Consider the following 27,652-nt stretch of genomic DNA (forward strand, 5'->3'; position numbering starts at 1 on the left):
AAGAGAGAAAGCTTCCAGAGGCTGGGTGCAGTGGCTCATGCCTGTAATCCCAGCACTTTGGGAGGCCGAGGTGGGTGGATCACCTGAGGTCAGGAGTTCGAGACCAGCCTGGCTAACATGGTGAAACCCCATCTCTACTAAAAATAGAAAAATTAGCTGGGCGTGGTGGTGTGCACCTGTAATCCCAGCTACTTGGGAGGCTGAGGCAAGAGAATTGCTTGAACCTGGGAGGTGGAGGTTGCAGTGAGCTGAGATGGCACCACTGCACTCTAACTTGGGCAACAAGAGTGAAACTCAGTCTCAAAAAGAGCTTCCAGAACAGAAGAGTGGTACTGGCTGAAAGTCTTGTTGGGGAGAGGAAGACTACACCAGGTGAAGATTTGAGGAAGGCTTTGCAGGCTCTTGACCTGAACCTCAAAGATTTTCTTTTCCCTTCCAGAATGTAATACCCTCAATGGGTTGGTGTCGGAGGTGTTTATCCGGTTCTTTGTGGAGACCGTTGGGCACTACTCCCTCTTTCTGACACAGAGTGAGAAGGGAGAGAGAGCCTTTCAGCGAGAGGCCTTCCGCAAATCTGTGGCCTCTAAAAGCATCCGCCGCTTTCTTGAGGTTTTTATGGAGTCTCAGATGTTTGCGGGCTTCATCCAAGACAGGGAGCTAAGAAAGTGTCGGGCAAAGGGTAAGGCTTGTTTATCAGCTCTCTTCTCTAATTTTTTCACCCACAGCAGGGCTGAAGAACCACGCACTATGATGGAAGCTCTTGGACATCAAGCTAGGGCCAGGCCTCTTAACAGCCCTTTACTTCTGTTAGAAACTTCCAAGGGAGCATTCTCCTCCTCCTTCCCAGTAAATGCCTTCACAAGGCTGTGCACAGGCTGAGCCACATAGCTAGAGATGGGACTCATCTCCGCCTAGGAGCAGCATGCTATTGGTTGCCCACCCCCTACTCAAAGAGAAGGATAGAAGAAAGCCCTTCTATCCAGAGAAAAGGAACAGACTGAGCAATTTTGGGGGTTCTGAGAACCCAGGGGTTGGGAATTCCCTTAGAGAGCACTGGGTCAGCTGTTGTAAGTTGGTGGCAGTCTTCATTGAAGGCAGATGGTTATCTCGCTTTTTGCTATTTCATCAGCTCATTCTAGGACTCTTTCATCTCATCACAATCTTTCTCTCTAACCTCAGGGTTAGTGTTTCTTCTGTCCTCTAATACTATCCATTTAGTGTAACAACCTTTTTGGAAAAACATGGTAGAGTTGTCTGAAGGAAGCTAGAGATGTCCACTTGGGGCAGCTCTGAACTGAGAAGCAGCCTCCTCACCCTAGTGCAGCTTGGGAAAGTGCATGGAGAGGCAGGGTGGCAGCAGCGAACCCGAGCAAGATGTCACTAACGATTGCTTTGATGAGCCAGTCTGAATTCTAGTAAGATGCTCCTGCAAATTATCATCCCAGATGCTTGCTTTCTCGTTTTTTGGCATCTGTGCTCCATGGTTCCCTTCATGTAGGCCTCTCCTTCCCTTTCTTTCCTCCAATGACTATTCTCTTCCCTGTGCCTGTTTCTCTTACCCAGGTCTTTTTGAGCAGCGAGTGGAACAGTACTTAGAAGAACTCCCAGACACTGAGCAGAGTGGAATGAATAAGTTTCTCCGAGGTTTGGGTAAGTAGCCTTGTTACTCATGAGATAGATGTTCAGCAAGAAGGAAGGGGCTGGGGGATTTGTGCCCCCAAATACTCTAAATCAGTGTCCACATGTGTTATACTGGGGCTGTAGACAGAACAGGATGTAGACATCCCATAGTGATGAGGTGGTTCTCAGCCAGAATTCCAAGGGCATTTTGCACAGTAATGGTCCTTCAGTATCTGTGGGGGATTGGTTCCAGGATACCCAAAGATACCAAAATCCACAGATGCTCAAGTCCCGTCTATAAAATGGCATAGTATTTGCATATAACCTGTGCACATCCTCCCATATACTTTAGATCATCTTTAGATTACTTATAATACCTAATACAATGTAAACTGTGTTATTTTATTTATTTTATATTTTATTTTATTTTAGAGGCAAGGTCTGGCTCTGTCACTCAGGCTGGAGTGCAGTGGTGCAATCCTAGCTCACTGCAGCCTCAAACTCCTGAACTCATGTGATCCTCCCTCCTCCACCTCCTGAGTAGCTGGGACTACAGGCATATGCCATTACGCCTGGCTATTTTTAAAATTTGTTTTGTAGAGATGAGGTCTTGCTATGTTACCCAGGCTGGTCTCAAACTCCTGGGCTCAAGTAATACTCCCATATTGACCTCCTAAAGTGTTGGGATTACAGGCGTTAGCCAGTGCACCCAGCTGTAAATAGATATTATACTGTATTGTTTAGGGAATAATGATGAGGAAAAAAAAAGTCTATATATATTCAGTACAGACACCACCATTCATTTTTTCCCCCAAATATCTTTGATCTCCAGTTGGTCGAATCTATAAACATGGAACCCATGAACGCAGGACTCATGGATACGGAGGGCAGGCTGTATTTACCATATTGCATTACAAAGAGGAATCCCAGGTTCCCACATACATCAGGTCTTTCTGTGTGCACTCCATCCTGAATGAATATGAAGGCCATGAGAGCCAGTGAGCTTTCCTCTAGACCATAACAGGTCTGCAGACACAGCAGTGCAAGTGCCCTTCCTGCAAAATGCTCCCCTCCCTGCAGGGTACTCAGCCCGTCAGATCAGAGAATCATAGCATGTTTCTGTTTAAAGAGAAATTGAGACCAAAGAGGTTAAGTGGCTTGCCTAAAACCATACAGCGATTAATACCAGTGCCCTAATTAGAGCTCTCACGTGTTTTCCCTACCCTGGATCAGATCACAGCTATAATCCAGTCTTCCCAACCCTCTTCCTCTCCCACTAAGAGGGTTATTGCTACAAGGAGGAGAGGGAGTGGAGGTTGGAAGGGATAACACTGAACATTCTCTCTCTTGTCCTCTCTGGCCCACAGGCAACAAAATGAAGTTCCTCCACAAGAAGAATTAAGCCCCCTTCTCAGTAGCAGAGTCCAGTGCCTTGCAGAGCCTGAAGCCTGGAGAGAAGGCCCAGCCTGGGACCCTCTGGGCTGCTGTGGCTCCTCTGCCCCCACAGATCCCATCCTCTAAGCCAGCCCACCTCTGCCTTCATTATATCCCGGGATACTGTTTGTAAATAATCTGCTGTAAGCTTTCTTAACTGTTTTTGTAACAAGCAAAGAGAATATGGTAAATATTTGTATATTCCCAAGGGGCCGGGTGCTTTCCTGTCCTGCCAGAGCATGGATGAAGTTTTGCTGGGTGCTCGTGACTGGCCAGTTTTGTGCAGCTGACTGTCTCAGCCAAACCACTGATCTTCCCTGGAGGCCTTCGGCCTGCCTGCCTGCCTGCCTGAGGCCCCTGCTGCCAGTCTCAGGCCCTGGAGAGCAGATGCTGTCTTGTTATGTACAGGAGGACCTTTTAAAAAAACTTGAGTTTCTATTTTTTCCTGGTAGTCCCCATACCCATACCCTCTGTTTTTGAAAGGCAAAGGCCAATCAGTCCCCATTTGCAGCATGGCACCAGGGTCTTAGGCCTAGTCCTCTCATTCCTCCCAGCCTCTGAGATGGTCAGTGTGTCATGGGAAGCCCACCCCCAGCTCTGCCAGTGCTCTCTGGGCCTGGCTCCCAGTCAGTGGTGGCCACGATGCGGTACAGGGCATTCCTCCTTCCCATCTACGGGTGTTCTCAATAAACAGTGTACAGTTGTTTGGGCCCAGAGCCTCATGTGTTCCTTGGCTTTGTTATCTAGAGTTCTCTCTCCTTGGAGTGGGCTGGGACTGGCCAGTCAGAGATGAAACAGCATCACACAGGGAACTGAGTACTAGATTAAGGGGTTAGCTTTAGTGTGAGTCACTGACCTCCCCTGAAATGGAGTTCTCCAGCCTAAGTTGCATGACTGGTCTTAAGAGTTAGAAGATACCCAGTCATTGCAGTAGTTCAGCTTCCCTCAAGTGTTCAGCCTGTGCTTAGGTGTTTCCAGTGATGGAAAGAATGCTCTTTGCCCGTTGGCCCCATTATTAGGTAAATCTTAACATTTTCCTCTTCAGCCTGAAGCCCCTAAGATGTCATTTGAGTGTCCTGACATGGGTGGAGTGAAGCCCAGCTAATGCCAACGCAGGCTTGGGCATAGCCCTGACCCACTCCCTGTGACTCTTCCATGTCACTCTGTGAATCATTTTTCCATTGTAACCCTAGGTTTTCATACAGAAAGTACTGCTACATTCCACAGAAGAGGAAGGAGAGGAACAAGGTGGGAAATAAGGATGGTTTAGGCTTTTCACCCACCAAGGCCTTGGGAGAGCAGAGACTTTGCAAACTCCCAAGTGAGGCATTAAGCTGCAACCGTTTTCCTTGGTATTGTGTTTGGGTCTGACAGGATTTGAACCATGAGTAAAGTTTTCCTGTCCTTCCACCCTTGTTGAGAGATGATCCCATCCTAAGTTTCCTTCCCCTCTTCCCTCTCCCCATCTCCAGAGGCCTGCGCAGGCCTCAACCTGTCCATGGTTTGGGCCTGCTGTCAGCCTCACAGAATAAAGTGGAGGGTTTGTCTTCTGGGAAGGCGAAGTCATTTTCTGGCTCTGCCATTTGCCAGGACTAGGACAGGGATTGAAGCCTTGCGAGTCTTCAGTTCGGATCAAGAGAAAAGACGGATTACAACCAGAAGACTCAGAGTGGGATGTAGTTCCCTCCAGAACTCGTCACTCTTAACTCAGCCTGGGCTTAGGATAGTCACAGAAGCAGATTCCTTAATAAGAAAAATACAGGCCGGGCGTGGTGGTTCATGCCTGTAATCCTAGCACTTTGAGAGGCCGAGGTGGGTGGATCATGAGGTCAGAGACCAGCCTGGCCAACATGGTGAAGCCTCATCTCTACTAGATACAAAAAATTCGCCAGGTATGGTTGTGCATGCCTGTAATCCCAGCTACTGGGAGATTGAGGCAGAGGTTGCAGTGCGCCGAGATCGTGCCATTGTACTCCAGCCTGGGCGCAGGACGAGGCTGTCTCAAAAAAAAAAAAGAAAAATACAGATTTAATTCCTAAAAGGTACATGCGCTCTCTCTCTTTCCCTTCCTCCCCCATTCTCCTCCACCCTTCCTTTTCAGCATGGCTCCAAATAACCTTTAGACATGCGATCAGATCACAAGATGTGTATGTGTAAAATGTTTTTTAAAATTTGCGTTAATGGGGTCTCACTGTGTTGCCCAGGCTAGTCTCAAACTCCTGGGCTCAAGCAGTCCTCCTGAAGTGCTGGGATTACAGGAATGAGCCACCACATCCGGCCTTATTCATAAATTTTGCCACTTTTACATATCTTTAAAATATAGTATGCCCTTACGTGAATACCAGAGCGGTATGTCTACCCACTACTGTGGCTGCAGCTCTGGTCCCAATCCAGAAAATCAGTACTTGCATATAATGGCTTAGAATAGGCTGCAAGGGCCCATAGAGTGATTACCATAGCCAAGGCACAGCAGCCTTATGGGGAGAGGAGGGTGTGGACAGTGGGCCTGGCTTGGGGTTTACAAAAAGTATTCAGGGCTTCTTTCCACGTTCTTTCACATGATCTCAGGGCTTCTTTCCACGTTCTTTCACATGATCTCTGGACCTCTAAACCAATGATTTTCAACCCTATCAGATCCAACAGTTTAGTTTTAATAGCAAATACTTTAATTCCCTCCACTACCCTGAAATGAAATTCAAACATAAGCTACTGAAATATACCTTAACTGTAATATAAAAGGGCAGAAATAAAACAAATATTTTGTTATAATATTTAAATATGTAAATGCTTGTGCACAACTGTACTAGAAGAGATAATCACATGCCTACACTGTACACAGAATTACTGTGAATGCAACAGCTACATATGCAGATGGAGAAAAGTGTTGTATCAGCAACTCAGATCCTACTGAGTAGTTATTGGTGAGTTTTCTGAAATGAACAATTTTTGGGAATGTTCTGAACAAAACAAAGTATGAGCTTCCCCTGATTTAAACAGTAGTTGGAATCCTAGGAAACTGAGAAGTATATGAAAACTGCAAAAACAAAAAACAAACCAACTTTTGGAGTTATATGTAAATGAAGTTAGATTGTAAGTTCAATTTTTCTTTATTGTGTAGGACCAGCTCATCCATTCCAAGATATTTAGCATCCCTGGTCACTTCCCCTCCATGACTGTAACAAAAATGCCCCAATGTGGCCAGGTGCAGTGGCTCATGCTTACAATCCCAGCACTTTGGGAGGCCAAGGCAGGAGGATCATTTGAGCTCAGGAGTTTGAGACCAGCCTGGGCAACATAGTAAAGACCCCACTTCTATTAATTAAAACAAACAAACAAAAAAAAACCACTGTTTCCAAAACACTCCCATAAAAGATGGTATTGTGGCCACTGAGAGCAAGTGTCCTTAAACAGTGGCTTTCTGACAATACTGGGGCAATTGCTCAGGGATAACAGTGCTATCTCCTCTACCAGGGAAGTCCCCTCACCTGTAGGAGTGTCAGCTCTCCTCTATTCTGCAATTAAGTTCTTTTAATGCAGGGCAGGCTGCTTCATTACACTGTTCTAAATGCTCTGATAAACTGTAGTCTTGAAATAAGTATTCTGGGCTTTTTAAAAAGCAGTATTTTGAAGAATTGCCCTTAAACAGTATTAGTCAAACTCTGGTTCACATTGGAATCTGTGGAATTAGGGCCCATCTTAGTCCATTTTGTGTCGCTATAACAGAATACCTGGAACTGGGTAATTGATAAAAAAGATTTATTTGGCTTATGATTCTGATGGCTGAAAAGTTAAAGATTGGGCAGCTGTACTTGAGGAGGGCCTCACGCTGTTTCAACTCACAGCAGAAAGCAGAAGGGGGGCTGGGCATGTGCAAAGAGATCGGGTGGGGGTAGTAAGAGAGGAAGCAAGAGAAACTGAGGAAGCCAGACACCTTTTAAACAACCTGCTTTCCATTCCCAGCAGAGTGAGAACTCACTCAGCCCCACAGGAGAACATTAATCTATTTGTGAGAGATCTACCTCCATGATCTAAACACCTCCCAATAGGCTCCACCTTCCAACACTGCCCATACCAGGGGCCAAATTTAAAACCACATCCAAATCATATCACGACCCAAGAAAATAAGTGTGATTACAGTTACAGCTCAAATTTTTGTTAAAATATCTTTTCACATGTACACTTATAACCCACTTTGTACCCAAAATGACTTACAGGGATACACAAACGAGGTTATTTGAAACAACGTAAAGTGGGAATGAGAGGAAAATAAAAATTGGGATGTAAAATAGAGCCAGGAATTAAATATACACTTTAACCTACATTCTTGCTAGGGGCGCTACACAAAATACGTTTCTAGAGCCAGATGATGTGGTGTGCATTCCAAAACAAATTTATTTGCCTGTGAAGGTGGGGGTGTAATTTAAAAGGCCATGAAAACTCTCGAAAGAGAAAATACTACTTTTCAGCATTGGCAAGTTCTGGTAGGTTTTTTTTTTTTTCCCTCAAGATATTTTTCTCCATTTATATTGCCTCTCAATATGAAAATATGCATTGGGTTGAACAAAAAACAAACAGCACCAAAACATACTTCGTCTCCCTCATTTCCCTAAACTCCCAAGAGGAAATTCCTTTTGTTTTGTTTCCAGAACATTTCCATCCGTGTACAAGCACTTTCTTTTTTAGCCCAAAGTGCCCTTGAACGTGGCTGACGCTCATTACCTTTTAGACAATTGAGACAAATTCTGGAGGTTCCCATCTTGAAGATTTACGTAAAGGCCACGCCTCCCGTTCTTAAACGCACCCTAATCGGTGCTGGAAGTGCGGCGAGGTTGGCCATTCCTCCGCTTGGAAGGGGACCCACGGCCGCCCAGGGACCAGGGGTGGAGTTGAACATCCCGCCTCTCCAGGGGAGCTATCTGCACTCGCTCACCACTGGCTGGCGCCACCCTTACCGGAAGTGGCCAAGCGAGGCCGGTCTCCTCCGTGCTGCTTCGTCTGGGACGCGGGGAAGTCATCATCTCCGGAAGTAGAAGCTAGTCACCGGAAGTGGCTCTCAGGGGCCGACCTGAGACCCAAGCTGCGGTCTGTGTTGTAGGGACGCCACTGCGGTTGGGTCGTGCTGATGAAAGCAGCCGATGGAGCCACCAGGCGGGAGCTGCGGAGCTTCCGCCCGCGCTTCCGACTTGCAGTCCGTCCCTGGGCTGTCTGCTCTTGGGCTAGTTAGCCGCTAAGTAGGGTCTAGTAGTACATTTAATTGAAAGCTCGCCTGATTTAGCTGTCCTAGACGAGCACTGCTTGTGCAAACGATGTGGCAGACATTTGTCATAAAATCAAGTTGCACCTGCAGCTCCCAAGTTTGAACGCAACTATATTTAAGGCATACATACATTAGACCAGAAATTGTATCCTTTGCAATTCAAGCTTTAGCCACCCACTAGAGATCGCCAGCGTGAGCCTCTATGAACACAGCAGGCTATTCAAAGCTTGGCAGTCATGAAAATATTTTAGTAAATGCGGGTTCGAGAAAGCACTGGAATCGGTGGACTTAGGGTTCAAAACTTTTCATCTGTTCCTCATCACATAAAACTAAGTTTTTAGAAGTTACGAGCTGTAGCTTCTGGTGAGTGAACAAGCCAGCAATGAAATCAGTGTTTCTTTCCCAGGCCAGAGGATCGGATGGCCTAACAATGATCTCCTGGGGAAGGTAGCCATTAAGGGACTAGCGATCTTTTCCCCCAAATTCTGCTTCCTTCCATGTCTCATCATTTTGTGATCAGCCCACTACAATTCTGTCTCCAAGTCCTGTCATTATGTCGTCTGAATCGTACCTTTTCCATACTCCCATTTTCTTGGTTCTGCCTTCAGCCTCCCATTGTAGCTGTCCTTTACAGCCCAGTCAGAGTAATCTTTCTCTTCACCATAGCACTTCCCGTTTGCCTAACCTTCCCAAACCAGCTTCCCGAACCAGTATTCCCTCTGCTTGGACCAATTTCCCACTGACAATCACATGAAGGCCAATTGACTCCATCTGCTCCCATAATAGTTTGCACTTGTTACTAAGTCAAACACAAAAATTAAGTGCATGGCTTCCATTTTAATCTATACAATCCTCAGGTAGGCACTTTCACCTAAATTTTAAAGATGAGGAAATTGGGACTAAAAGTCACACAGGTATTGGGTGGAGACCAAACATTTAGTCTTTAATTCATCATTAACTACTGACCACTTATTGTGGGATCCTTGAATTCAGGTTCCATATTAAAAGTCCTCTATGGGCTCTAATGGAGAACCTTTACTTTTTTGAGACTGAGTTTCACTCTTGTTAGGGTGGAATGGCAGGCTAGAGTGCAATGGCACGATCTCGGCTCACCGTGACCTACGCCTCCTGGGTTCAAGAGATTCTCCTGGCTTAGCCTCCCAAGTAGCTGGGATTACAGGCATGTGGCACCACGCCCGGCTAATTTTGTGTCTTTAGTAGAGACAAGATTTCTCCAGGTTGGTTAGGCTGGTCTGGAGAGTCCCTATTTCTAACCTCCTCCAGCACAACAGAAGATACAAGCCAAATGATACATTTGCTTAAAATTGTCCAGCTGAATCAAGGTTTCACTACTGCTTGTAATTCTATCCTATTCTTGTGTAAGCCAATTCAGTGTTTCTCTGTGCCTTGTATTTGATCCCCAACATCCTCTAAAGGTTATCCTGACAGATATGTCCCATAGACAACCATGGTTCTCGGCTTATGCATATTATGACCCCACAGAAAACCTCCACTAACTAAAACCCAGGAGTCTAAGCGCCGTCTTATTTGCCTAATTTTAGACTGCCTTATTTTGGGTCAAAAAAAGTTCAAAATCACAAGAAGAATCATAAAACGGTAGCAAATTATAATTTACCCTAAGATCTATGAGGATCTTATTTGTAAACATGCATTAGTCACCATCAGTTTTCCAACGGCAAGAGACACAAATCCTAGAAAAACTTATTTCAATTTCTGGTCTTCAGGATTTCCAAATTTTCTCGATACATTTCAGACTAGAAGAAAAATTAACCATCTCAAACCCACTTTGACATACAGAAAAGCCCTGGCATATTGAAATTGCAGATTGCTGGACCCCCATCTCCAGACTCTAATTCATCACATTCAAAATATAACAAGAATTTCGATCAAGATTAAGGAGCCATGGCCGGGTGTGGTGGCTCACACCTATAATCCCAGGACTTTTGGAGGCCAAGGTGGACAGATCACTTGAGGTTAGGAGTTAAGAGACCAGCATGGCCCACATGGTGAAACCCCAGCTCTACTGAAAATACAAAAATTAGTTGGGCATGGTAGCAGGTGCCTGTAATCCCAGTTAGTCAGGAAGCTGACACAGGAAAATTGCTTGAACCTAGGAGCCGAGATCATGCCACTGCATTCCAGCCTGGCAAGAGAGAGACTCCGTTTAAAAAAAAGGGGGGCCAAGAGGAAAAACCTTGGGCCGAGGAATTAAGTCCTAAAGGACCACCTCATTGCTATCACACTGGCCCTCTTTAGAATGTGAACCATTAAAAATGGAATCTTTCCTTTTGAGACCCATCGAACAATTAGGGTACATTCTCCCATTCACTGTAAAATTCAGAATACAATACATGCAGACCTTTCAGTGATCAACAGGTATCATTCTGACTTTATAAACAGAAATGTTTCACTGGCCAATGCCTGTGTTGGTCTTATCTTTACCATATACTTTCTGAAGGAAGTCAGCAGAGGAACCCATGTCTTCATACCCTAAGTACTAGAACCTGGGCTCCCAATGCACACAGGATGTAGAGATGCCACTGAAGAACCTATACTCACACCACCAAGAAAAATTAGTCAGCATTTAATGAATCTCCCTCCACGTGGCTTCAAGCCACCAGGACACAGGCCCCCCCAACACCCTTAATCTTCTCCTCAGCTCTTCTGCTGAAGAATTTGGCCTTCACGATGACAGGCTGCTTTGGGAGCTTTCCCTTTCCCAGAACTTTGTAGTAGCCCTGGAAGAACAGAGAAAAAAGTTTACAATACACTGTAGCAGGTACCTACTGCGTGATGGGTATGAGGAAAGACTGCCAGCCCACTTTCTAAATCCCTAGGCAGGGTATGTATGTTTCTGATCTGGGCACTAACGGGGGCACCAACTGCCCCCACCAGTGAATCAAGACCAGAAGATTCTCTTCGAGTACTCTAGCACACCAGGACAAGAGTTGTGTCAGGATGTGACTCTAGTCTCGGCAAAGCATAAGCCTCCTCCTGCTCAAAAACCCCCTGCTAAGCAAAAGAAGACAACCACCTTCCTGACCACTAAAACTACTCAATGGACATTAAATAGGCTGGGAAGTCAATTTAAAGCGCCCCTAGGGTTCTGGCCTCTTAAGATTACCTCCATATTCATGAGAGTTAAGACTAACACAGGGACCAGAACCCCCCACCAAGGACAAACAAAATATATCTGTTTTGGGGGAGAATCTCTTCAGATAATGTACAGCACTGAGTATCGATGGAACGTATTAGTATTCTATTATCTGGGGAACATGAAGGGCCAAGAGCTGTGCTCGATCAGAACCACCTATAGTTCAAGCACAAAATGCAAACCTGATACAACCTGGGCAGTGACAGTAGGCACTGTTACTGACAGGGAAATACCTATGATAATTCTACCACAGGAAGAATCGACGTCTGGTAGGTAACTGGGAAGTACAGGTTTTAAGTGGATTAGATTAAGCCAGAGTTTTTGTAAGGGAAGGTATGGAAGTATAGAAAAACATCCAATTAACTTACCGATCGCACCACATCAATGATGGGAGCAGCCCCAGTCTTATTTTTAGCAGCATTCACCCGTGTCTGCTCACTGACCAAAGTCCACAATTTGTCAAGGTTGACAGTTGGGCAGAAGCTCTGGTTCCTCTTTAAGTGGTAATGCCTCATACCAACTTTCCCAAAGTAGCCTGGGTGGCTAGGAAGAGATAACAACCACCTTCATACACACTCCAATTAAGATGCTATGTTTATCATCTTTATAGTTACCTCCCCCATTACAGTGTAAATTGTTCACTGATGTAGAGCAGTGTCAGGCACATGATACATCTGTTGACTTAAACAACGGTTTTAAAAACCACCAAAGACTATCATGAGGAAAAGGCTAGTCTTATTTCCTGGAACCAGGATAAACCACTGACAATGTTAGAGGCAGGGCTGAGACTAAAATTCAAGCCACATAACAGCACTCTATGGAAAATCTACATACTCCTATAATAAAGGTCTTCCGAATAGCCAAAATTGATCATCCACTAGTTTGTGAGTAGGTGAATGTGAAGCATGTCTCTAACCTGGTGACTGACTGTGCCACAAGGCCCACAGCCAGTGAATAAGATCAGCAGTTACTCTCCGAGGACTCTAGCACACTCAGGCAATAGCCGATACCCAAGCGTGACTCTAGCCTCGATGACAGGTTCTCAGTTCACACGAAGTGTTAACTTGGTAAAAAAACAGGAGTAGGCAAGGCTTGCTTCTAAACTTTTTGTTTAAGCCAGCCCTCTCTCTGCCCCTACCTCCCAAGCTGTGTCAAAAGCAGTCCAAGGACACTTACTATTTGTCGAAGTTGATCCGGTGGTGATGCAGACCACCAGCATTACCGCGGCCTCCGGGGTGCTTCCGGTGCTTGCCTGCAGGAATACAAAGCTACATGGGGCCGGTGTGATGGCTCATGCCTGTAATCCCAGCACTTTAGGAGGCCGAGGCGGGCGGATCACCTGAGGTTAGGAGTTCGAGACCAGCCTGGCCAACAGAGAAACCCCCGACTCTACTAAAAATAGAAAAACTAGCCGGACGTGGTGGCGCACACCTGTAATACCAGCTACTGAGGCAGGAGAATCGCTTGAGCCGAGATTTCGCCACTGCACTCCAGCCTGGGCGACAGTGATCAGTCTTTCCTCCCCGCCCCCCCCAAAAAAGCTACATGCACCACACAGCCTTCTCATGCCTCTCAATACTTCCTCGTACAAAAGCCGAGCGTTTCCCCAGACGTCTGTGTCCCGCTTACGCTGTTCCTACCCTACCGATGCCGGTTTCAGCAATGCGATTACTTCAGGATTCCGGGTGAAACATCTTTTCAGGTTCCACATCACAGCATTCCCACAGTACTCCACGTCTTCAACTAACCTAATACCGTGCCTGCTCAATTCCTATTACTCCACTGATGTGAAATTCCTTAGAACTGGACTACTACAGGATCCTCAGAAAAAAATCAACAGCTGTCCAACTTGACCCCACAAAAAGGTCTTATTCTTATAGGCTACCGATCTCCAGACTAGCTAAGCACCCGAAGAGAGCCCAAGGCCCACCCCGAGGGGAAGCCGGCACTCACCTATGCGGCCGTGACCGTGGCTCACGTGGCCCCGAAGTTTCCGGGTCTTCCTCAGTCTGGATGGCTGTGTGGAAAAAGCTTGGTGGTAAGGCCTAAGGAATTAGGGGCAGGGGGCGATGCCTGCCAGCTGTGAGATGGGCCTGTAAGCCTGTGAATCAAGGACCCAACTAATTGAGCGTTCGGTAAAGTTGAGGGTACCGATCGGCCTAGGGCCGTGCTCACCACGGTAGCGCCGGAGGCCGCGTGTCCTAGAGATCTGCACCGCGGGCCTAACAGACGGCTCCGGGAGCCCCGCCCCGCGCCCGCGCCCGCGCCGGCCACCCTGCCCTGCAGGCGGCCATGCGCAGCCTGGAAGCCCCGACCATGGTAGGGAGTGGATGACTACGGGCAATGGGAATGAGCTTAGGAGTCCCCGCCGGCAAGGAAGAGGAGGCAAGAAGCGAAACACCTACCATGTCGGCAGCCTAGACGAAAAAGGAAGGCCTTCGCCAAGTCTCGCGAGGTATCGGGCACGGGGGGCGGGGCCAAGTGCCTCACTTCCGGTCACAGAGGCCGGGCTTCGGGCGGGGCCTCTTGGTCTCGCGGGATTGCGCGTCTCCTAGTCGCCTCCTCTGGGTGGTGATACCCTTCACAGAATCTTGTGGTGGAGGTGAACGGTCTCGGTGAAGCCGGCTGTGACAGGCTCGGAAGACGAGAACTGTTGAAGAATCGGGGCTAGGTGTGCTGTACTGCACGCCGCCCATGCCTGCTTGAGCCGGCCCCTTTTCTGGCGCCTGGGCCAGGGAACCGCCTAAGCCGACCCTAAGGGCCTCGGTATCAAGCTCCTCACCAAATGCGCCAGCCCTGAGCCGCCCCTCGCGCCTCCCCAGTTCTTAGTGGTTTGCTCGGGGCTGGTGATAGTGGCGGCTGGTTTGTCTCCCGGCCGCAGTGCGGAACCGCGAGGCCCTGTTTAATCCTCAGTATGGCCACCTGGTGTCTCGCTCCGTTTTCTGAAGCTCGGGCGGCTCCCGAAATGCCTCCTCCCGCTCACACTCCTGAGTGGGCACTCCGGCTTCCTTTCTCTTTTGCCCTTCTGCTATCATTTGGTTGTCCTCTCAGGTTTGAGCAACTTAAATCGGTTCAGGGACTTAGATGCCTGGTTGCTTTATGGTTCTTTTAATGCAGATATTGTAAATACTTTTTCTAAATGCCACATTTAGGCCAGGCGCGGTGGCTTACACCTGTAGTCCCAACACTTTCGGAGGTCGAGGCGCGAGGATTGCTTGAGGCGAGTAGTTCAACAACAGCCTGGGCAACATAGTGAGACCCTTGTCTCTACATACAAAAGTAAATAAGTAAAAATAAATGCTGTTTTTGAATTTTCTCCAGAATCTACATAACACGCCTGTGACCCTTTCCTGGACACAATGCAGACATAGTTGCTCGCTTCCCCACCTGTACCACCATACAATCTAGTACAGCCCTTATGTAATTTATTGACCTACGTTTGTCTTCCCTACTAGACCTAATTCCTTATGTGGTCAAGGACGGTTTTCTTTTATCCACACTCAACTAGTGATTGTTGAGTGAATAAATGAACTTCCCCTCACCTGCCTGTCTTCGCTAATAGCAGCGTGTCTTCTCTCTTAAGTCGGTTACTTCAGCCAGTGTTCAAGATCCCATCCCCTCGCTAATCTATTAATAGATCCCATGGGAAAAATGAAATAAATTTTTAAACTCCCACCCCCTCAGTTATTCCCTGTGTGTATGTGTGAGCGTGAGTGTGTATTTATTTATTTTTATTTCTCTTGCCCCCTTCAGCTAAAATATAAAAATATCCAAAATTCTGGCCGGGCGCGGTGGCTCACGCCTGTAATCCCAGCACTTTGGAAGGCCAACGCGGGCGGATTACGAGGTCAGGAGATCGAGACCATCCTGACTAACACGGTGAAACCCCGTCTCTACTAAAAATACAAAAAATTAGCCGGGCGAGGTGGCGGGCGCCTGTAGTCCCAGCTACTCGGGAGGCTGAGGCAGGAGAATGGCGTAAACCGGGAAGGTGGAGCTTGCAGTGAGCCGAGATGACGCCACTGCACTCCAGCCTGGGTGACAGAGCCAGACTCGATCTCAAAAAAAAAAAAAAAAAAAAATCCAAAATTCTCCCATGTCCTTGCCCTTTCCTTTACAGCCAAGCTCCCCAAAAGAGTAGTCTACAAATCCTGCCCATTTGCACCTTCCCATCCATTGTTCTCTGCAATGTAGCTCACAGCCTGTGACTGCAATGAAATTGCTCTTACTAATGCCATTAATGAACCAATTGCCAAATTGGACTCTTCCTATTCTTGATACCACTTGTTCTTTCTGTTGTACTTTAATCTGTTGACGTCTTTTCCTAGAGAAAGTCTTGCCTTCCTCCTACTCTTTGGTCACTTCTCAGTCTTCTTTTCAGATTCTTCCAGCGTTGTCCACCATTTAAATGTTGATGTTCCTCAGCCTTCTGTCCTTGTCCTTATGTTTTCACAGTATATGGTCTTCTTGGGTGGCTTCAATTCACATCCTTATTGCTGAGCTCCACATCCATATGGTCACTTAATTACTGGTTAGTATTCCTTGGACATTCTACAGACAAAGTAAACATATCCAAAGAACTCAATCTTCACTGCTCACTGGTGCCTTCTCCTTTATTCTCTGTCTTGGTGAGTAGCACCATTGTCCACCTAGATAATGAAAATTGTCCCCAAACCTTCTCCTCTTCTGCTGCACTGTCACCCTATCCTTTTGTTTCTGTTCTCTCTCTCCAATGTACTTCCTCTGTTTAAGCCTTAGTGCCCCTGCCTTCATTCAGGCCCGCATCATATCTCTTATCTGGAGTTTACAACACCTTCCTTTGTTCACTCTGCCTGCCTTCTAACCCTGCTCCAATCTCTGTATCCTTCACATCTCCACCAGGTTAGTATTCCAAAAACATGACTCCCATTCTTTTACTTACTTGATCAAAAAGTTCAATAGCTCCTTATGACCAACAGAATATAGCCCACTTGCCTTTCCAACCTTACCTCAGCCTCTCCCTTACACAAGCTTTCTACTGCAGCCATGTTTGGTATATCCCATCTGCATTTTTGCCTTTGCTCATGCTGTTTCCCATCCCGGAGTGCCTATCCTCTTCCTGACCATGTGTCCTGAATCTTCCTCAACCTTTAAGGTCCACGTTATATTCTGTTTCTTCCCAGAACACTTCAGTCTACAAGGATAACAACCAACATTTTCAGAGCACTTGGCAGTTTACAAAATGCATCTGCCTGAAGGTACAGCACTACCAGCCTCATTTTATGCATGTGAAAACTGAAGCACAGAAGAATTGGGTAACTTGTCAGACACTGCATAGGTGGTCAGCTACAGAGCCTGGGCGTAGCCTTTAGTCTTCTCTCTCCAGATCTCCTGCTTTTACCTCAGTGACCAGTCCCTCTCTGACCTCACAGCATTATGGTCTTCATCCCTCCATCAACCTTAATCACATACTGCATGTGACCAGTAGGAAGAGGGGTCTTGAGAGTAGGAGGTGAGATCAAAGAAGAGATCATCCTCTATTTGACATCAAAACTGGCCAGTAAGTGCACAAGAAATGAGCTGGGTTACCTGGAACCTAACCTTGGGAAGATGATCTGTCAATGCAGGTAAGCTGGGCAGAGCCTTGGGAATGGAAGGGAACCATCAGGGATATTAGAGCTGGGGCCTGCAATGAGGACCACCACTGCAAGGAGTTGGGGTAGGGTTCTAGGTGCTGAGACACTCCTCCTGGATAGTTCGCCAGGTTCCTTGGTTATGGAGGAGCTACATCCTGTCCCTCAGGCCACCCGGCTGAACAGAAGACCTCCCAGAGTGGACCCAGCACTCCCCGTTGGGTTCTGTGCTCACCTAACATTCTTCTTATCAATGGTTTGATCTGGTTGTAGAGGGAGTACCCTGGGTAGTTATCTGGCTCTATCCAGTTTTCTATCCAGCTCCCTCTCCTTCAAAAGGCAACCACATGACTTAAACACACAACTCATGTGGGGTTTGTTCAGTGTGTGTCACTTTTCCTAGGTGGACAGAGGTCTGAGAGAGCAGACAAAGCTGAGTTCTCTGTCTGCAAAGTGGAGTAGCAGCCAGATATTTGGCATTAGGGGACCTGTCCCTCCCAACTAGGCACATGGGACATGACCTTTGGCCATGACTCCTGAGGGGTGTCCTTCTCTGTGACATCTCTTCTGAAGTACAGCATAGCTTTGTGACATCTCAGGCATCTGGGCTTCCTCAGAGTGTGAGGGCCTCAGAAAATACCTCTGAAATGAATGGAAGAGATGATACCAGGCAGCATCCTGGTGAAGCAGGCAAGTGTGCTGATTTTTTGCTGCGCCGGGCCTCTCTCCAGGTGGCCTTGGGAACACATCATCACCCTGAAGAAGGCCCTGGTGATCCCTCTTCCTTTCTCTCTTTGCTGGGTTCCTGAATTCGACATCAGTCCTTCAGATAGCAGCAACATCCTGGATGGATCCAGCTCTGTTTTCTTGCTCTCCATCTTTAGATATGGACATTTGGAAATACTATGTTTGTTTTCTCTTTTAAGTAGAACACTGTTAATCAAGATGGGAAGAAGCAGTGTTTCTGCTTTTTTTCCAAGTGAGAATTAGAGAAAAACTCAGAAATCCCAATTTATTTCAGAAAGACTTGAAAAAGTATACATAATAGATAGTACAACAGTAAAAAAAATTCTGAAAAAAATTTAAGTATAAGCAACTCAAATCATTCCACCCTATGGTGCCGTTTTCTGAGTATTACCTTTCAACCCTTGTATACGTGGAGACATAGCTGTCTGCAAAGTTGATGATCATAGTATACAAATCCTTTTGTATTTTGCTTTTTATTTAATACCATGGCAGTTTTTCGTATCACTAACCAGTCTTCATGATTATTTTTAACAGCTGAAGAGTAATTTATTTTCAGCATATACTATCATTTATTAAGCCACTTTCTTATGTGTTTTGTTTTTTAAAAAAATTCTTACTGTATTCTTTGCTGTTAGAGACAATGATGGAATGAGCATTTGTATATAATATTTTCTTCTCCTGTTGAATAACTTGTCTAGGATAAATTCCCAGGAGTGAGACTGCTGGATTATATGGTATGAACATTTTTGTGATTCATTTTATGTTACTATATATTTTTTCCAAAAGGATTGTGCCAATTTATTCACCAGCAATATGTACAGTTTCCAGTTTCATTTTAACCTCCCTAGCCTTGGGGGTTTTTGTTTGCCTTTATCAGTAGTTTTTGATATATGGCATTTAGGGGAAATCCATAAGATCAGGCGGGGTTTTCTTCAGCACAAAGTAAAAATAATCTAATTGGAAGATTAGGGATTTTTAGGAGTCTTTCTTTCCGGTGTTGGATAGATTGTTCTACATGGCAATTATATTCCTAAAGCTTTGTCGGAAACTAGGGTGGAAAACCGTGCTGCCATTAAACTCAGAGTAACAAAACATGAAAAGAGAAATTCTAGAGTCTTTGAGAACAGTTTATACAATAGCAGAAAAAAGAAGTTACGTATTTGGGTTTTCATTTAATTTCAGAGGATAAAATTAATGGAAAGAACACAGAAACTTGGGTTCATTGCCTAGTTCTGTTGTTGTTGTTGTTGTTGTTTTTAAAGATAGGGTCTTGTATGTGGCCCAGGCTGGTCTCAAACTGCTAGCCTCAAGCAGCCCTCCTACCTCGACCTCCCAAAGCACTGGGATTACAGGCGTGACCATCACACCCAGTCTCCTAGTTCTGTTTTTACTAACTGAATTGTATTGAACAAATAGCATATTCTCTTTGAATCTGTTTTCTTGTCTGTATAATGAAAAAATGATGAGATTAATTCATTCATTTTATAAATATTAATTGAGTGTATACTGTGTTCCTGCACTAGGTGTCAGGCAAGTGAAGGGCAGGTACAATTGTGAATAGGGAAGGGCAAAAGTCCTTCCCTAAGACTATGTCTAAGACATACATTAAACAAGCAAACAAATAATGTATCATATATAACACAGCCTAGCAAAGAGTAGCTACTCTCATTACCTACTCTTTCTCCCTAAAATGAGTGTTATTTTTATGATAATTTGTTCTGTACCCCTCATGCAAACTATCTTTGAAATTCTTATTGCCAGTGTGATGTGGAATGACTTGTTCCGTCATTCCTTGGCAAGCTTAAGGTACTCCAGTCAGTATTTTCCTTTTCTTAAATACAGATGTGGTAAGATGTTAAAAGGAGGTGGTTTGTGACAAGGTAATGTCTTAAAATTTAACTTTTTACCAACATTTTAAAATTTAAATAAAAATAAGAATTTCTGGGGTTTTGGAAAACTAAGATTTGGAGACACTAGACCCACATTCTTTTAAGTAAAGCACTTTATTCATATAGATTGCCCAGTCCCTGTAGGCATTTGAATTTACTATCTTGGTGTAAGTATAGTCTTCCAAACTCTGTCCCCTCCACTCTTCTAGGTCAGGGGAGATAAGAAGGAGAGGGAAGAACTAATTTATGATGAAAGCAGCCACAGAAAGGGGGCAGAAATGGGGTCATTTGACCCTTCCTCTTCTCAAATCAGAAACTCATTGTGTGAATGTGCCTTTAAATTAAACTTTTACTTTCATGGAGTAACTTCAATGGCTTTCTAAGACATAAATGAGATGCTTGCTTCTTTATATTCTTACCCTGTGTAGTACTTGCTCGTGGTGGAAAGCCATGATACCTCCCTGAATTCCCAGAATTGTGATGCAAGGTCTAATGCAGTAGTTCTCAAAGTGTGATCTGTAGACCCTATGGGGTAGGGGGTCCCTGAGATCATTTCAGGGGGTCCACAGGTCAAAACAATTTTAATAATAAAGCTAACGTGTTATTTGATCTTTTCACTGGTTGACATTTGCACTGATGCCAAAGCAATGTTGCATAAAACTGCTGATGTTTTGGGCACCGAACTGGAACAAAACATTATATTCTTTACCACTAGGCATCTGCCGGTGGTGGTAGTAGTAGTAGTAGTAGTAGTAGTAGTAGTAGTAGTAGTAAACATTATATTCTTTACCACTAGGCATCTGCCGGTAGTAGTAGTAGTAGTAGTAGTAGTAGTAGTAGTAGTAGTAGTAGAAGAAGAAGGAGGAGGAAGAGGAAGAGAGTTTACCTGAAGAATGTCCATCAATGATGAAGTGGTAACAATTTTTATTAAATCTCAATCTTAAATTCTGAAGTACTTTTTTAGATTTCTTTTTGATATTCTGTGTGAAGAAAAAGTGTTCCTGCTACATATCAAAGTGAGAAACTGTGCTTGTGCTATTGAGTTGCAAGTTAAACTAGCCTTTTAAAAAATGAAACATCACAGACAGGTGTGGTGGCTGACACCTGTAAACTTTGGGAGGCCGAGGCAGGTGAATCACGAGGTCTGGAGATCGAGACCATCCTGGTCAACATGGTAAAACCCCGTCTCTACTAAAAATACAGAAATTACCTGGGCGTGGTGGTGTATGCTTGTAATCCTAGCTACTTAGGAGGCTGAGGCAGGAGAATCACTTGAACCAGGGAGTCGGAGGTTGCAGTGAACCAAGATCACACCACTGCACTCCAGCCTGATGACAGGGCGAGACTCCATCTAATAAATAAATAAATAAATAAAAATAAATAAAAAATGAAACATCAGTATTACACGAAAGGACAACTGGCAGGCGGGGCACGGTGGCTCATGCCTATAATCCCAGCACTTTGGGAGGCCAAGGCGGGTAGATCACCTGAGGTCGGGAGTTCAAGATCAACCTGACCAACATGGAGAAATCATGTCTCTACTAAAAATACAAAATTAGCAGGGTGTGGCAGTGCATGCTTGTAATCCCAGCTGCTTGGGAGGCTGACGCAGGAGAATCACTTGAACCTGGGAGGCGGAGGTTGCAGTGAGCGAAAATCATGCCATTGCACACTCCAGCCTGGGCAACAAGAGCAAAACTCTTATCTCAAAAAACAACAACAACAACAACAACAACAAAAAACAATAACTGGCAGACAAACTGTGGTTAATCAGACATGGGAATTTGTCAGATATTTTCTCAAAAGTGAAATGACAGTATTTGTTGCCAATGATAAAATTCAAGCGTTCAAGCACAAGTTAGAATTCTGGTACAGTTTTTGCTGCCTCCCTGAGTTTGGCAGCTTCTCAATACTTAAAGAAATTTCTGATGAGATTAGAGGTGATTCTAAAGAATGTGATTTTTTTGTTATTGTGTAATGAAATGTGTCGATATTTGGAACATCTGCTTAAGTCATTGAACTGGTATTTTCCAAATGACCAATGCTTGGTGTTAAAAAATTATGCCTGGGGAAAAGAGTAATTCAAAGAGCAAGATCAGCAGATTTTAATATAACAGAAATAGAAAAGTTCGGTTCAGAGTCTACGTTATAAATAACATTTAAGAAACTACTACCACTTGTTGAATTTTGGTGTGGTATCAAAGAATATCCACAATTACCTGATAAGGCTATTAAAGTACTCCTATCTTTTCCAGCTATATGTCTGTGTGAGACTGGATTTTCCTCATATACTATAAACAAAAGAACATATAACAGATTGACTGCAGAAGCAGGTATGGGAATCCAGCCGTCTTCTATTAAGCCAGATGTTAAAGAGTTTGGCACATACGAGAAACAGTGTGACTCTTCTCATTAAATTAATTTTTATGAAAGAAGTTAATTTTGTTTTAGGCTGGGTGCCGCTTGCTCACGCCTATAATCCCAGCACTTTGGGAGGCCAATGTGGAGGATCACTTGAGGCCAGGAGTTTGAGACCAGCTTGGGCTACATAGCAAGACCTGGTCTCTACAAAAATAAAAATAAAAATAAAAATAAAAATAAAATAGTTGGGTGTGGTGGCACATGCCTGCAGTGCTAGCTGCCTAGGAGGCTGAAGCAAGAAGTTTGCTTGAGCTCAGAAGTTTGAGGCTGCAGTGAACTTCGCACGACTGCCCTCCAGCCTAGGCAACAGAGCAAAACCCTGTCTTAAAAAATAAATATATAAATAAATAAAAGGAAAAAAAAGAAATAGTTATTTTTTCCTATAAAGTATGTTATTCGTGTTAACATATAGCAGGTTTATTATGTTATGAAAATTAGTGTTTTAAAATTTTCTCAGCTTTAACTTCTAATGTGGTAAATAGCAATAGATATAACTCACATAAATAAACTCTCTTTGGAGTCTTCAATAAGTAAACATATGTAAAGGGGTTCCCAAGACCAAAAAGTTTGAGAACTACCGGCCCAACGAAAGAAACTCAGGCATACTTGAACTTCTAATAGAGACTGTCCTTGTCTCTAATCATGCTGCTGCTATGGCTGTTTTCTGCTAAATAATTCCCAGAAGGAATTAGAAGTGCACATCTATCTATGGCTTTATGTAGTGGCATCTTTCTGGACCCCAGGCAACCTAGCCTCTCCCAGCCCCATCACCCTTCCTCCTTCCTGAAGGCTTGTCTCCTAAAGACTTCATACTGGGGTGAAATTTTTCTCAAACTTGCATAATTACCGAGACCCAGATTTGAATTAAATGATTTGTATTTTGTTTCTTAAATAAGTACAAATATAAAACTAGGTACAACTTCCTTTGGCCTTTAGTTTTTATACAACTATAAAACTGAATACAGTTTATAAATTATAAAAAACTATAAAGTCATCAAATTAATAATATTAATTTCACATGTACTTGATGTTTTTCTAAAGTAAACTATCATTAAGACTTAAATGTGGTGCTCACTCTTGTAGCTAAGTTCAGCAAACATATGCCACAATGATGATGGCTCAATTTTCCCACTTCCTTTCTCTGTTCCAAGTACTGTAAAACATGCATCATTTTGTGCCACAATGTCGTTTAGACTTCAAGTGGCAAGAATACATTATTTGTGTATTAAGTCTGCTCCTCTCTCAGCTCATTAACCTGAGACAAGTAAAACTGCCTGGTGTGTACTAGATCCTAGGCTCTTAACACTACCCCCAAAATCATATTGTGTTAGATATGTAAATAATCCAGACTATACTTTTTAAAACTTTATTATCACAATGAAACACTCGTTTTAAAAAATTAGAGGACAGAACTCATGAAAATATGTGTGTGGACCTCAGCTTGAGAACATTTCACTAATTAAGAGTGTGGGCCAAGTGTGGTGGCTCACACTTGTAATTCCAGCACTTTGGGAGGCCAAGGCAGGCAGATCACTTGAGTCTAGGAGTTTGAGACCAGCCTGGGCAACATGGTGAAACTCTGTCTACTAAAAATACAAAAAATTAGCCACGTGTGGTGGCATGCACCTGTCATCCCAGTTACCTGTGAGTCTGAGGTGGGATGAGGTGGGAGGATCACTTGAGCCTGGGGAAGTCAAGGCTGCAGTGAGCTGTGACTGTGCCACTGCACTCTAGCGTGGGCCACAGAGTGAGACCCTGTCTCAAAAAAAAAAAAAAAAAAAAAGGCTGGAGTCCCGAATCAGACTGACTTGGATTTGAATTTGGACTCTGCCATTTGCCATCTGTTTTTGTGCATGACCCAACCTCTCTAAGCCTCTTTCCTCAGCCTGTCCCTCTTGGTTTTATTTAATTTGTAAAAGTGTCTTAACCCCTTTGAAATACAGTATGTAAAGTGCCTGTCATAAACTTGTCAATAATGCAGTTTTCTTCCTTTTTCCAAAATTAAAACTTAGGTCAAGCTTGCCTACCAATAAGGAGAGGCACAGGTCTGGGACACTTTTGAAGGGTTTGTTTGCCTTCAAACAAAAGCAGACACCTCCAGACTTTGTTTTCCACGGCAGAGATGGCTGGACTCTCTTTTTGGTCCCAGGTGAGGAACTGTGGCTGAGGCATGAGCCTCCAGCTCTGGGGAGGAACATGGCCTGGACTTTAGAGGCCTTGTTCTCCGAGGCCCCTCTGGCCTGTACAAGATTTTTTTCTGCCCAAAAGAAATAGATCACTCTGCTTTGTGCTTCACTTACAGGGAGTGGAGCTGGCTCACTCTACACGCTGCTTCTCACCTTAGCATATCAGTGGAAAAGCCCTGGTTCTGGGCATAGGCATGGCTGTGGACATGGGCATGAGCTTTATGGGGCTGCCATTAGTTGGCCAGAAACCCTGCCCTAAGAGTGGACAGATTGAGGCCGTGATAATGACCTGGTCATTGTGCCCTCACTACCTGCCAGGTGTGGGCCCTCGTCTCCTATCCTGCCAGCATTTGCTCTGTAAGGACTGCTTCCAGGGCTTGATACAGGATCTAGGGCAGATTGCCAAGGCTCATGAGACTGTTGCAGATGGTAAGTACAAAGGACCACAAGTTCACCTCCCACTACATAACAGGTCTCTTCCTGTTTCATAGGAACTGAATTTCAGGTGTAGAAAGAATCAGAATTTAAATGCCCAAGGGACACTCATTGCTGAAAGCAATCTTTGGGGGAATCTGTGAGACAGAGCGAATCCTCTTGATGCCTAATATATCTGTTTTGTAAGCTGGAACTTTTCATGTTTGGGATTTCCTTAAATTGGTGGCAGACTAAGAAGCCTGGGAAGGTTTTGATTCAAAGTTTGGCTGCCTTCCCAGATGGAGAGGAGGTGTTCTGACTCACTAAAACTCCAAGGCAGAGAGAGAATGACTGGCCTCCTAGGATTAGTCAGGAACAGATTTTGAATAGAATCACACTGACTAGTGAACTATTCAGTATTTAAGCTGCTGCCCAGCAGGGAGGAGCCTGTGTCTTGCTCCAGAATGTCACGTTTCCTAGGAAACAGTCTCATTGGGAACTGTGCAGTCACTGGAGATGGGAACCGCGTGCCTTCATTTTACTATTCTAGCACAGGACATGTCACAGAGGCACAGTGAGTATCCATTGAATGAAATTATGCAGTGAGAAAGTCAAATAAGTTAGCAACACTTAGAAATATCGTGTTGATCTTTTCTGTTTGTTTTGTTCTCTGCAGTATTTCCCAAGTGATTTGAAACATGAATCTAGGCTCTCTGTGAGGCATTATAGCACTAGTTAAAAATGGGGACTTCCAAAGTGCTGGGATGACAGGCGTGAGCCACCGCACCTGGCCCACACTCTTAATTAGTGAAATGTTCTCAAGCTGGTCCACACACATATTTTCATGAGTTCTGTCCAATAATTTTTTAAAACGAGTGTTTCATTGTGATAATAAAGTTTTAAAAAGTGTAGTCTGGATTATCTACATATTTAAGCCCTCTGAACCCATGTGCAAGCTACCTTGCCTCTCAGAGTCTGCTGAGAGTTTGGAGTACAGGAGAGAGATGATCTATTTTGATTTTTTTACATTAATATATGATTTTTAAACATAAACTTAGTTTTTCCTTAATCTTAATTTTAATTAACAAATGTTATTCTCTTTATAAGTGGCATAAATTTTAACAATGCCATTTAAAGGGCCTTTGATTAATATGTGAACTTATTTACAAATTTTGTTAATATTGGCTTTTATAAAATAAAATGTAATTTATATTCTTTGTAAGTACTCCAGTTATCTAGCAAATAGGCATTCCTAATTACTTAAAGAACTCTTGAAAATCCAGTGAGTTAAATGTATAAATATGGTGAATCACAAATATATCTTAAAAGTTCCAGCATTATAGAAAACCAAATACTTCATGTACTCACTTATAAGTGGGAACTGAAGATTGAGTACATATGGACACAAAGATGGGGATAGCAGATACTGGGACCTACTTGAGGGTGGAGGGTGGGAGGAGAGTGAGGGTCAAAAAACTACATATCAGGCCTTGTGCGGTGGCTCATGCCTATAATCCTAGCACTTTGGGAGGCTGAGGTGGGCAGATCATCTGAGGTCAGGAGTTCGAGACTAGCCTGGGCAACATGGTGAAACCCCGTCTGTACTAAAAATGCAAAAATTAGCTGGACATGGTGGCACGTGCCTATAGTCCCAGCTACTTGGGAGGCTGAGGCATGAGAATCACTTGAACCCGGGAGGTGGAAGTTGCAATGAGCCAAGATCACACCACTGCATGCCAGCCTGGGTGACAGAGTGAGACTTTGTCTCAAAAAAATAAATAAAAACAAAACAAGACAAAACAAAAAACTACCCATCAGGTACTGTGATTATTACCTGGGTGATGAAATAATCTATACACCAAACCCCCCATGACACACAATGTACCTATATAACAAACCTAAGTATGTACCCCTGAACCTAAAATAAAACTTAAAAGAAACAAATGAGGTGGTCAGGTTTGGTTCAGTTCCAGTGCCGAAGGGCAGAGGAGAGGGTTGATTTCTGTGTTAGTGCCTCAGGTTTCATGCTGTGTTACTTAACAATCTCTGATCCTGGCCCCACAGCCGTTGGACAGACCTGGCGCCTGAGTGATAGGTGGCTGCCATTGGGGGCTGTGAATAAAATCCCAAAAAGAGGTTTTTTTTTGTTTTGTTTTGTTTTTTTGTTTGTTTGTTTGTTTTTTGAGACAGTGTCTCGCTCTGTCGCCCAGGCTGGAGTGCAGTGGTGCGATCTCGGCTCACTGCAGCCTCTGCCTCCTGAGGTCAAGTGATTCTTCTGCCTCAGCCTCCCAAATAGCTGGGGCTACAGGCACGTGCCACCACACCCAGCTAATTTTTGTATTTTTAGTAGAGACAGGGTTTCACCATGTTGGCCAGGCTGGTTTTGAACTCCTGACCTCAAGTGACCTGCCTGCCTCGGCCTCCCAAAGTGCTGGGATTACAGGCGTGAGCCACTGCACATGGTCCTAAAGGAGTTTTGTTAAAATCATGTTGGACAATGAGGATGCAAGGTATTTGGTACCATTGATTTCAGCAGTATTGACAGTATGAAGGATGGTGCCTGTGACTTTACCATAATTCTTCAGTAATGGTAAATAGCACTGTTGGTATTAGCAGCAATAGGAGATGGCAGTCTCAATACATCAACATAAGGCAGTCTGTGCTTTGGACCAAATGACATTGGGCCTCTGCAGCAGTGGTGGCACCTTTTGCTAGCTTTGGTGATGGTGCCCTTCCTGACTATAGGGATTTAAAGATAGTCACAATACTTTTCTGCCACCCATCCCACCAAGAGGTGAAGTCTATTTCTGTTTCCCTTGAATCTGTATTGGTCCTATGACTTACTTTAACCACTGGAATGTGGCAGAAATATTGCTGTGTAACTTCAAAGGCTGGGC

General features: G+C 44.5%; 2 protein-coding genes and 2 long non-coding RNA genes across 7 annotated transcripts in view; 3 read left to right on the forward strand and 1 right to left on the reverse strand.

Moving 5' to 3' along the window:
• Nucleotides 1-3,770, forward strand: part of ST5 (suppression of tumorigenicity 5) — a 117,851-nt gene extending 114,081 nt beyond the window's left edge. For both annotated transcript variants that reach the window (XM_012000242.1, XM_012000241.1), the window contains exons 18-20: nucleotides 440-679; nucleotides 1,564-1,650; nucleotides 2,988-3,770. In XM_012000242.1, the coding sequence (XP_011855632.1) occupies nucleotides 440-679; nucleotides 1,564-1,650; nucleotides 2,988-3,022 (362 nt within the window). In that variant the 3' untranslated portion in view covers nucleotides 3,023-3,770. The remainder of the gene's footprint in view (nucleotides 1-439; nucleotides 680-1,563; nucleotides 1,651-2,987) is intronic.
• A 7,129-nt stretch (nucleotides 3,771-10,899) lies between these two features.
• On the reverse strand, nucleotides 10,900-27,123 carry RPL27A (ribosomal protein L27a). Of its 2 annotated transcripts, none has more exons than XM_012000245.1 (5): nucleotides 27,120-27,123; nucleotides 13,440-13,503; nucleotides 12,663-12,738; nucleotides 11,855-12,029; nucleotides 10,900-11,070 (listed from the first exon to the last, which is right to left on the reverse strand). In XM_012000245.1, exons 1-5 carry the CDS (start codon nucleotides 27,120-27,122, stop codon nucleotides 10,942-10,944), a joined length of 447 nt encoding a protein of 148 aa, XP_011855635.1. In that variant the 5' UTR covers nucleotide 27,123; the 3' UTR covers nucleotides 10,900-10,941. The 2 variants fall into 2 exon arrangements, with proteins under 2 accessions (XP_011855635.1, XP_011855633.1); XM_012000243.1 differs by lacking the exon at nucleotides 27,120-27,123 and adding an exon at nucleotides 13,892-15,373.
• LOC105554013 lies at nucleotides 16,935-24,969 on the forward strand. Of its 2 annotated transcripts, none has more exons than XR_001008257.1 (4): nucleotides 16,935-17,092; nucleotides 21,990-22,067; nucleotides 24,168-24,304; nucleotides 24,458-24,969. It is a non-coding gene; the product is annotated as an uncharacterized LOC105554013 (long non-coding RNA). The 2 variants fall into 2 exon arrangements; XR_001008258.1 differs by having other exon boundaries at nucleotides 16,989-17,025.
• On the forward strand, nucleotides 19,415-21,109 carry LOC105554012. Its single transcript, XR_001008256.1, has 2 exons — nucleotides 19,415-20,462; nucleotides 20,599-21,109. It is a non-coding gene; the product is annotated as an uncharacterized LOC105554012 (long non-coding RNA).
• Nucleotides 27,124-27,652: the final 529 nt, after the last annotated feature.

Source organism: Mandrillus leucophaeus, unplaced genomic scaffold (assembly GCF_000951045.1).
Source record: "Mandrillus leucophaeus isolate KB7577 unplaced genomic scaffold, Mleu.le_1.0 Scaffold622, whole genome shotgun sequence".
In the NCBI taxonomy this organism is placed as follows: domain Eukaryota; kingdom Metazoa; phylum Chordata; class Mammalia; order Primates; family Cercopithecidae; genus Mandrillus; species Mandrillus leucophaeus.

Coding starts and splice junctions, on each gene's coding strand:
- RPL27A (XM_012000245.1), bottom strand. Junction 12,739..13,439: donor CCACGGTCACGGCCGCATAG/GTGAGTGCCGGC, acceptor GTATTCCTGCAG/GCAAGCACCGGAAGCACCCC. Junction 11,071..11,854: donor TCATTGATGTGGTGCGATCG/GTAAGTTAATTG, acceptor CTGTTCTTCCAG/GGCTACTACAAAGTTCTGGG.